Below are 11,068 nucleotides of genomic sequence, written 5' to 3' on the forward strand. Positions count from 1 at the left end.
AGACCCTTTCCCATAGATAACCATGCACAGATCTCACTGATCCGTGCATGGTTATCCAAACTCGACTGGAAAAAGCAGGTCTATTTTATTGCTGCTTTTTTTAACGAATCGAAAAAAAACAGACCCGCACTTGAGCACTCAGAAACTAACACACAAATACGAATGAATAGTGAATGCCCGTATTCTATGAAATAACAGCCGCGTTTGACCGATGGTCTATTCATTCGTATTTCTGAACGTTGTCATTCAAACCATTACGAATAGTCCAAACACTGTCGAGATTGGTGCTTAGTGAATTCCCGGATTGGGACTTAGAAAAAAAAAAAAAATCGTCCAAACTCGGCTTTTTTGTAAATACTGGCCATGGTGTTCACATAGGTGGTCATTCTGAGTTGTTCACTAGCTGCATTCGTTCGCTGTGGCAAAAAATCGGCACTTCTGCGCATGCGGCGCATTGCGCATGTGCCGCGTACTATTACAACAAACAATGTAGTTTCACACAGGGTCTAGCGATGCTTTTCAGTCGCACAGGCAGTCGCAGAGTGAGTGACATGAAGAGGGCGTTTCTGGGTGTCAACTGACTATTTTCAGGGAGCGTTCATAAAAACGCAGGTGTGCCAGGAAAAATGCAGGCGTGGCTGGGCGAACGCAGGGCGTGTTTGTGATGTCAAATCAGAAACTGAACGGTCTGAAGCGCTGAGTAGGTCTGAAGCTACTCTGAAACTGCACAAAATTATTTTGTAGCCGCTCTGCGATCCTTTCGTTTGCACTTCTGCTAAGCTAAAATACACACCCAGTGGGCGGCGGCATAGCGATTGCACGGCTGCTAAAAACTGCTAGCGAGTGACCAACTCGGAATGACCACCACAGTCAGCACTGGGTACAACTAGGGGGCTGGGACCGTCTGGAACAGGTGTGCCGTTGTGGGTGTGCCGATGCGGGCAAATTTTTAGCCTGACGGAGAAATGATCAGATCTGTCCAGTTTAGATTCCTATACAGTATGTGCTGCCAAGCTGTACACAGATGGAATGAGTACAGCTAGGGACACACCTGACAGCGTAGAGAAAGAATCCCCGATTTTATTTTATTTTTTCTGATGGATGAAACAATCCTGAGAAATACCATTTCCGATGTACACACTACGCCGACCCACCCCCTTACCTGTGAGCAGCAGCAGTCTCTCACCTCGTCCCCACACACGCTGCTGTGTCTTTGTGTGTGTCAGAAGTGGGAAGGGCAACAATCACACTGAATGCCCCGCCCCCTATTCTTTTTTTTACCCTGCCTCACATGGTAAGGCCCCACCCCAAAATTTTCCTGTGCCCCACCCAGCTCTCTACAGCCCTGCATGCATGTATGTGTAATCCACAATCAGTAGCGGATCTTGCCACGGGCAAGCAGGACTTTTGCCCGGGGCGCCGCCTTCCAGAGGGCGCCGGCGCCATCCGGAAGGCGCCGCACCATGGCAAGATCCGCTGCTGCTGTGCCCCCCCCCCCCCACTGCTCCCCGCTGTGAAGGGAACTAGACGCGTAGCGTCTGGTTTCCCTTCGTGGAGAGGACCTTTGATGTGCGGTGCACGATGACGTCATCGCGCACCGCACATCATTTCACTACTGTACAGGGGGCGTAACTGACCACACCCCCTGTATAAAGCCATGCCCCTTTTGCCCGCCCGGGGCGCTGGAAGCGTTAGAACCGGCCCTGTCCACAATAGACAAAGTTAGTAGATTTAGCATCTAATGCTGATCTATCTTGATTCCAGAGAACAATAGCTTCAACATGATAAGGTACAATGGGGCTGATTAAGACCAAATCTCTGGGCTGCAAAGTTTTCTGTTCTGTGTTCGGATAGTCGCCACCTCAAGGGGGGGTTAAATTAGCCGTGCAATTGTGCGATCCCATATATATGCACTTTGTGCAGTCTCTGCGCAGCACAGGACTTACTCCTCCAGTGCGATGTGAAGAGGCTGATCGGGGCCGGAGCTGACGTCACACACCCTCCCTGAAAACGCTTGGACACACCTGCGTTTTTCCGGACACTCCCTGTAAAGGGTCAGTTGCCACCCACAAATAGCCTCCTCCTGTCAATCACCTTGCAAACTCCTGTCCGATCTGATTTTTCGCACCACCCCAACGCTGACTGGTGATGCATGCGCAATTAGGACCTAATCGCCCACTGTGTGAAAATGAACAGCATCGATCAGGTCTATAAATGAGCCGCTGATAGCTTATTAGTTGTAGAAAGCAAACGCTGCTCTTCTATTAGCCAACAGGATATAGGTCACCTTGTGAGATTTATAAAGGTACAGGGGCACTTTACCCGTCCACAGTGTCGATAGTAAATTAAGGGGGACATGTACTAAGGACAGCAGTGATAAAAGTGGAGAAGTGAGCCAGTGGAGAAGTTGCCCATGGCAACCAATCGGCTGCTCTTCTGTATACAGTACATTTATAGTATGCAAATTCTAAATGTTACGCCAAAGCTGATTGGTTGCCAATGGCCACTTCTCCACTGGCTCACTTCTCCACTTTTATCACTGCTTAGTACATGTCCCCATAAGTCCTCCCTGCAGTAGTGCGCTGCAGGGAGCGGTAAGTGTGTCACTGCATTCCTGACACGTCTTACACAAAAGCATCCTACTGACCAAGGAGATGGAACTTTATACCATGGTTGTCTTAATTTCTATTCCCTCTGGACAAGACCGCGTTTAAAGGATTTAGCACCAGCGGTCGGGAGGACTTCACCTTTTTAAATCTCACAAGGTGATCTACTGCATATCCTGTTGGCTAATAGAAAAGCAGCGTTTGCTTTCTACAACTAATAAGCTATCAGCGGCTCATATATAGCAATTGCTTGTTTATTTAGGACATTTAAATTAATTATGTTGATTATTAAATTGCTCAAATAACAGCGCTTTTTTCCACGAAGTGGAATTCTTTCTTGCATATACTTTAGTCCAGGTGGGGTGAGTATACCCACCAAAAGGCGGCCGGTATTTAAATTACTGACTGGCACTGGGTCAAATATACTAGGTCTGAATCACCGCCAATGACTACAGGGCCTGATTCGTGTATGCTATAACAATGGATGCATCATTGTAAATTTACGGTTGATTCAGAGACGTAAGCATCTCAGTCATCTCTCTCCATGTGTTTCTAGGTGGCAAATGGGCAACAATTGCGAACACACACAAGAAGCTTCTCATGGGTGTGCCCGGCACAGAGGCGGAACTACCATTGGTGCAGCAGGTTCATTGCACCGGGCACCCTGAGGCTAAAGGGCCCACTGCTGCCCAGGCCAGCAATGAGTTATCCCCTAGCTTCCCGCCCACTGACCATTTTGAGCAATGTTAGATGAATGGCCCAGTGCAGAAAGCATGATGGGCCCCACTGCCTCACCCCATCACCCACTGCCTGTTAGCCTTGTCCGCCCCCTCTATTATGCGGTAATACTGCCTCTCCCCGTCACCCCCTGCCTCCTCCACCCATTACTTGGTAACACTGCCTCTCTCCGTCAACCACTGCCTCCCCCTCCATTACTTGGTAACACTGCCTCCCCCTCCATTACTTTGTAACACTGCCTCTCCCCATCACCTATTGATATGTGGCATAATTTCAGCTTGGGTTGGGGTTCCACCACTGATGCTCTTACATGTAGCATCCTCCGCCCCCTCTTCTGCCGCACCCCAGTATTTGTGATGGTGAATGATCCAGGAATAAGAGTGTCATGGAGAATTACTTATCACCCAGAATGACCGGAGTTTATGGGGAAGGAAATTCCTGTTAGTCACCAAGTTCTGACAGATGAACAGGGTGGCTCTGGTTTTACATGTAGGGCACGTGCCACCTGTGTAAGACCCCCACCATGGTAAGAGGGGCATTGGGCCTATCCTGTGGCTTGCATGTACCCCCAGTCTGCAGCAAGCAGTTGTGTCTTACAGTAATAATCTCTGGAGGCTGCAGCCTAGAGTAACCTTGTACGTGGAGGATAGGTGGCTCCAGCAATCAGGCCACGCAGCCACCTCTAGCCAAGCAACTTGCTACACATTAGATATTAAGCCAACGTGAAGCGCTGTCACCATGGGGCCTCTACACTGAGTGACCTTTTATCCTAGGTTAGTAAACATGGAGATATTTTCCCATCCCAGCAAGTGGGGTGTCCTGGGCTGCATACGGCACTTACCTTGTGTGGCAGCAACTTATCCAGCGCCTCTCCACTCAGACCAGAGGCCTGCAGTTCTGCCTTGGCTTCTTCTGTGAATTTGCCCTTCATGAGAGCCTCCGTCTGTGCCAGGAAGTTGGCCAAGAGGATCTGACACAAAAGGAACAACGGTCAGGACATTCTCCTGCCGGTATAGAATGAGGGGGGCAGACTGCAGAGGCGAATTTGCCGCTAGGAAACCTAAGCGGTTGCCTAGGGCCCCACGGGTGCCAAGAGGCCCGAAGCGGGCCCCCCGCTTGTGTCACTGAGACACGCTGCCGCTCAGTCCGGCGGCAGCGTGTCTCAGCTGTTAGGAGACAGAGGAGAGCGTGCCAGCCGCAGCGCGGCTATGTCTGGACTCTGGCGGCGTGTAGCGGACATCAAACCAGGCCAGCCGCCGGTTCGTGAGCCAATCAGAGCTCGCGGACCGGCAGCCTATCAGGAGCCGCCGCTGCCGGTCCGCGAGCTCTGATTGGCTCACGAACCGGCGGCTGGTTTGAAGTCCGCTACACGCCGACAGAGTCCAGACATAGCCGCGCTATGGCTTGCACGCTCCCCTCTCCTGACACCGTCACCTCACCCATCCCTCACAGCCGGAGCCCGGAGGAGCAGCAGCGGTAAGCAGCTGCAGCACTGGCTGCTGTGGGGGCAATTGTATACCTGGCACTGTGGGGGCAATTGGCTGGCACTGTAGGGCATTTATATACCAGGCACTGTGGGGGCAATTGTTTACCTGGCACTGTGGGGGCATTTGCATACCTGTCAGGTATACAATTGCCCCCACAGTGTCAAATCCACAATTGTCCCCACAGTGTCAGGTATTACCTGACACTGAGGGAGCAATTGTGGATCTGACACTGTGGGGGCAATTGTGGATCTGGCACTGTGGGGGCATTTGTATACCTGGCACTGTGGGGGCATTTGTGGATTTGGCACTGTGGGGGCATTTGTATACCTGTCACTGTGGGGGCATTTGTATACCTGGCACTGTGGGGGCATTTGTGGATCTGGCACTGTGGGGGCATTTGTATACCTGGCACTGTGGGGGCATTTGTGGATCTGGCACTGTGGGGGCATTTGTATACCTGGCACTGTGGGGGCATTTGTGGATCTGGCACTGTGGGGGCATTTGTATACCTGGCACTGTGGGGGCATTTGTGGATCTGGCACTGTAGGGCATTTATATACCAGGCACTGTGGGGGCATTTGTGGATCTGGCACTGTGGGGGCATTTGTATACCTGGCACTGTGGGTTAAGTTGTGGATCTGGAACTGTGGGGGCAATTGTGGATCTTGCACTGCACTATTGGGGGCATATGTCTGTGTATCATGTCCCATTTTAATTGGCCACACCCATTTTTTGGTGCGCGCCTCTATGTGGCACTCTCTGTCTGATTGGTCGCCGCTTAGCCCCGCCGGGAGTGCACACAGACACTCTCATTCTAGTGAATGGGGCGCGTGTGTGTCATGGACACGTGCGCGCCCCAGACACGGTGCTAGGCCCAGGCACAGATGGAACTCCATCTGTAATGTAAGGGGGCATAAGTCAGAACAAAAATATAGTGCTATGGATTGTTTGAGGTAGGGGGGCCCCAAATCGGTATTTCGCTTAGGGCCCCATGAGGTCTAAATCCGCCTCTGGGGCAGAGTATCTCTTTCACTGCTGGGAGGGTCTGTCTCAGACGGCACCAAGAGGTCTATGTACTAAGCCTTGCAGAGAGATAGAGTACCAGCCAATCAGCTCCTTGCTGCCATGTTACAGGTTGTGTTTGAAAAAGAACAGGAGCTGATTGGTTGGTTCTTTATCTCTCCAAGGCTTAGTACATAGATCCCAAAGTTTGTATAATAGAACGGATGACAAAATAGGTGGCGCTGGATGAAGTGTTTCACATTCAGCTATATAGCAGCCACATTGTCAGATACATAAACCACCGAGTCCATGTTCTCCTGCCGCACCCAATTATGTTATTGTGAGGAGCTGAACCAAGCACGGCTGCTTCTGTGATGTGGGAGGAACAGACATGATCAGAGGGTGCGGAATACATCGCTGGTTTACAAAAGGCCGTTTCCAGCCACAAATATAAAGTGGACCAGTCCCCTGCAACGAGTCCTCACTGACGCCCAATCCATCCCGAGAAACACCTCAAATATCAGACCACTGAGGTCTATGCGATGTGACTGGCTCCTAGTGACTAGGCGGCATGCACCCGGATAGTCGCTCAGCCCGCAGCACATTGTGCTCCTGCTCTGTGTAAGCAACGTTTACTTGCAGACCATTGCGTCTCACCTTGTGATGCAGCTCGTTCCGGATGAGATTCTGAGTCTGTATTGGGATGAGGAATTCACAAGGGATTATTCGGGTCCCTATAGTGGAGATAATGTGTCAGATTACCAGTATCCTCACCCGTCTTCCTACAAGTCACACCATATCATAGCGGGCAAGGCATTCTGAGAGATGTAGTTCAACAGCAGGAAAGCCACAGGCTACCTACCTTTGAATAAAGGCCCTCATTCCGAGTTGATCGGTCGCAAGGCGAATTTAGCAGAGTTACACACGCTAAGCTGCCGCCTACTGGGAGTGAATCTTAGCTTCTTAAAATTGCGACCGATGTATTCGCAATAATGCGATTACTAACTACTTAGCAGTTTCAGAGTAGCTCCAGACTTACTCTGCCTGTGCGATCATTTCAGTGCTTGTCGTTCCTGGTTGACGTCACAAACACACCCAGCGTTCGCCCAGGCACTCCCACCGTTTCTCCGGCCACTCCTGCGTTTTTCCCGGAAACGGTAGCGTTTTCAGCCACACGCCCCTGAAACGCCGTGTTTCCGCCCAGTAACACCCATTTCCTGTCAATCACATTACGTTCGCCGGAGCGAAGAAAAAGCCGTGAGTAAAAATACTTTCTTCATAGTAAAGTTACTTGGTGCAGTCGCAGTGCGAACATTGCGCATGCGTACTAAGCGGATTTTCACTGCGATGCGATGAAAAATACAGAGCGAACAACTCGGAATGAGGGCCAAAGTGTGGTCAAGGGGTAGGTAAACAGAAGTGAAGCTTCTGCTGACAGAGGACCGTACGCACTGTGGCCCTAATTCAGATCTGATCGCAAGTATCAAATTTGTTAGCTAATGGGCAAAACCATGTGCACTGCAGGTGGAGCAGATGTAACATGTGCAGAGAGAGTTAGATTTGGGTGGGGTAACTCCAAATAGTGCACCGTGTCTGCTAGCCATGCTTCGGGCAAGGTGCCTCGCTCCACTGCCGCTGCACTCGGCACAGGCTACCGTTCCAATCGTAGTTCACGTGGATCGTAAAGTATGAAAAAGTTTAAAAAAATGGAAAACTAAACTGTGAGAAACTCACGTCGACCTTTTTTCCATGTCGACCTAGTTCATGTCGACATTTTGTCTGTGTCGACCTATTTTTGGTGTTGACCTAAGTGGTGTTGACCTGGAGTCCGGATACCCTTCCCCCAGCCCCCCTATAATTAAGGCGGTCAGGAACCTTCTAGATACAGCATAGCTATACCTATAGCCCCAAGTGAGTGCAGTCATTACCAAACCCATAATACACCCAGGGCCGGTTCTAGCCCTTCTTGCGCACTGGGCGGGAAATAGGGGTGTGGCTTCATACAGTGGGTGTGGTCAGTCACGCCCCCTGTACAGTAGAGTAGCGCCGCTGAAATGCTGAGCGGTGCGCAATGACGTCATCGCGCACCGCACAGCAAAGGTCCTCTCCACGAAGGGAAACTAGGCGCGTAGCGTCTAGTTCCCTTCACAGGAGGACACAGCCGGGGGACACAGCGGGCAGCAGGGGGCACAGCAGTAGCGGATCTTGCCATGGTGTGGCGCCCTCCGGAAGGCGGCGCCCCGGGCAAAAGTCCTGCTTGCCCGTGGCAAGATCCGCTACTGACTACCCGTGGCAAGATCCGCTACTGACTACACCGAGATAGCCAGACTGATGTCAGGTTAATTGAAAACGCTACAGGAATGTGTAATCCTTCAGAAGAGTAAACGCAGCGATGCTAAAGAAACCACTTACCTACTGTGCTGGTGGGTAGTATACCTCCTAATTATAAAGTGTAGCATTTACATTTAGTGCAATATTGCGCTCTGACACTAGGCGACACTGTTGCTTTCCTAGTTCTAGCACATTGGTCTGCACAGGCCCAGCAGGAACAGGCACAAGCTGCACAATTGTGTGATAGGTGTATTGAGGTCTTGCCCCAATAAGTAAAGCATTAGGGGGAGAGGGATTTACCTTGGTGTATGAGCTGATAGAACGCGTGCTGGCCATTAGTTCCAGGCTCTTCCCACACAACAGGCCCAGTGCTGTAATTCACACGCGCACCAGTCTTTGTGATGTATTTCCCTTTAGACTCCATGTCTCCCTGCAAAGGGAGAGAAGTATTGTTACTGTATGATGTACCACGGATGGAGACTGGGCTCAGCAGGTGATTGGTCAGCTGTGCTACCGACCTGCTGGAAGTAAGCGGCAAATCGGTGCATGTACTGGTCACACGGCAGCAGGGCGTGAGTCTCGCACCCGTAGAAGTTGTTGTACCAGACTCCCAGCATGGCCAGAATGACGGGGATGTTGTTCTCTGGAGGAGCGGTACAGAAGTGATTGTCCTAGAAGACGACACATTCACTGTCATTCAACCACACTTATAAGAAGCCATAAAAAAGGGGTCTCTATACTATTTCTATTGTTTTCTAGTGGAACTTTGGAAGCACTTGTGAGCTGGTCTGATTGGTTATTGCTAATACATTACTAATCTGCAATACATTGTTACACAGAAATAACTGCCGTGTGTTTGTGCCGCTGCTCTGCTGCTTACTGTAGCCAGCCGGCCTTTGGCCTATGTTGGTGAACAATATTGTGAGCTGTGAGGTGGTCAAAAGTGAGTGGAAATGACTGGAAATAAATGTTATTGGGGTTAATAATGTGATGGAAACAAAAAAAGGCCCAAATTATATGATTATAGCAGTTTTAATAAAATAAAAATACAGATGCAAAACCAAAAACCCACGAGGGCTGTTTTCGAAAAGAAATGACTGATTGCGCTATATTACCAGGTACGTATATGAATAAAGACACATTTAAAATTACCTCTCTGGTTTTTATTTTAATTCAAAATATCACAAATGTAAATATGGAGAGAGAATTGACTGCATAGGAAAGGAAAGAGTTAAACATCTGGGGAGGGGTGGACCTAGCTGTGAGGAAAGTACAGCCTTCTTGAAGGGGAGGGGTTAATATATATAGGGAAGGTGAGGCCATTTTAGTTCTCTCTTGTGGTGATTTGCCTTCCCACCCTCCCGCCCCTTTTTGTCAGAGGTTCTGGCACGTGGTGCCTTGGCGTTAAATTGTTGGCTGGTTTTATCGTTGGCTATTTATTGGCGGAAAAGAACGGCAGTTTGTATTTGTATGGTAAGCTGTAGTGTTATACAGTTTGGTATGGTTTAGGTGCACTCACCTCCATCGACTTATTGGCCGCTTGACCACCCGTCCGGGAAGGCAGCGGCAGGGCACCCATCAGGGTGGGTAGTCACTATGGGGGTTGAGTTGTCACCTATTACCGGTTTTTGATAGTTGTAGTAAAATTAGGAGGGTTTCGAATTTTTTGTATTTTACGGTTAGTTTAGGTTAATATAATAGAGCCGTTCTTTTTTCTGCCACCATATGCCGGCTGGATCGGCATCTTAATAAAAACTTTCTATTACAGGTTTGCTATTGGTTAGGGTCAAATAAATAGCTAGCAATTTTTCTGCCAAAATTCAAGTCTCCGTGTCTTTATTTCTGGGTTGAAGGTAACGAATGCTTTACTTTGAAGAAAGGGGGTCCACCAGATATCACTAGGATGTTTAATAAAAACTCAATATGCATGCATATTCACTATGAGCTCACTTAAAAACTGTAACACTAATTCTGTGTGTAAGCGTCCAGTGCTCAGATCTGTTTTTTGGGGGCAGTTTTATTTCTCCCACTGATATATATAAATAGCTTGTATTCCCACAACAATAGGTGATGTTTTTACCAGTATAGTGGGACTCAGTCCTCTAAATAGAAACACAGTTCCTGTTTGTGTACTGGCCACAGTCTTTGAACTGTCAATTTTAAGACAGATGAATGCCGCTTACCGCCGCAGCCGTGAGCACGGACGTGCTGGGGAGATCCTCGCTGTGCACAGCGGCGTGTCTAGTTCTCCTTTCTCCCGTCTCTCTTTAGCGGTGGTAGCGGTGCTGGATGGTCTCTACCCCTCAACGTGCTGGAGCCGCTTGTATGCGGTCACATGCAGAACAGACTCCTTACCTGGCTGACCGCGTCTCCTCTGATTGCGGCTCAGCTGAAGCGGCAGGTGTGTGGAGTCTCGTTGGTTGTCCTTAGCTCCCAGATCTGCTGTTCACCCTGATAAGTGACACCCCACATTTGGATCTGCCCCGCCGGAATGGGAGCTAAGGACAACCAACGAGACTCCACACACCTGGGGACCCATCCAGCACTCGCGGCGCATGCCGAGCCCTACGTGAGGGGGGGCGTTGCCGCCGTGCGCCCCTGCGCGTCCTGCCCCGGACCCTGCTCCAATTCTGCGGCGGCCGCCCCGAGCTCCCGGCAGGCGCGTGCCACTCGCTGCGCCGCCGAGGCCCGCCGCCCGCTGGACCCGCCTGCCCCCGCAGGCGCGCCGGAACTTGCAGCCGCGGCTAGCGGCCCTAATGCCTCCACCACCGTGGCCAGGGCCGACGCCAGCGCATCGGAAGGGTCATGACCGCCCCAAAACGCGGCATCGGACCCCGAGAGCCCTCCTGCCGGGGCCCGCGCGCGACCCCGTGCCCGCCGCCCGACAGGCGTGAACCGGGCACC

General features: G+C 50.6%; 1 protein-coding gene across 1 annotated transcript; it reads right to left on the minus strand.

Moving 5' to 3' along the window:
* Window positions 1–4,113: 4,113 nt before the first annotated feature.
* LOC135057316 (glucose-6-phosphate isomerase-like) lies at window positions 4,114–10,721 on the minus strand. The gene is made up of 5 exons (XM_063963207.1): window positions 10,692–10,721; window positions 8,683–8,835; window positions 8,465–8,594; window positions 6,491–6,567; window positions 4,114–4,314 (listed from the first exon to the last, which is right to left on the minus strand). Exons 1-5 carry the CDS (start codon window positions 10,719–10,721, stop codon window positions 4,114–4,116), a joined length of 591 nt encoding a protein of 196 aa, XP_063819277.1.
* Between the last annotated feature and the right edge of the window lie 347 nt (window positions 10,722–11,068).

Source organism: Pseudophryne corroboree, chromosome 3 (assembly GCF_028390025.1).
Source record: "Pseudophryne corroboree isolate aPseCor3 chromosome 3, aPseCor3.hap2, whole genome shotgun sequence".
NCBI classification, from domain to species: domain Eukaryota; kingdom Metazoa; phylum Chordata; class Amphibia; order Anura; family Myobatrachidae; genus Pseudophryne; species Pseudophryne corroboree.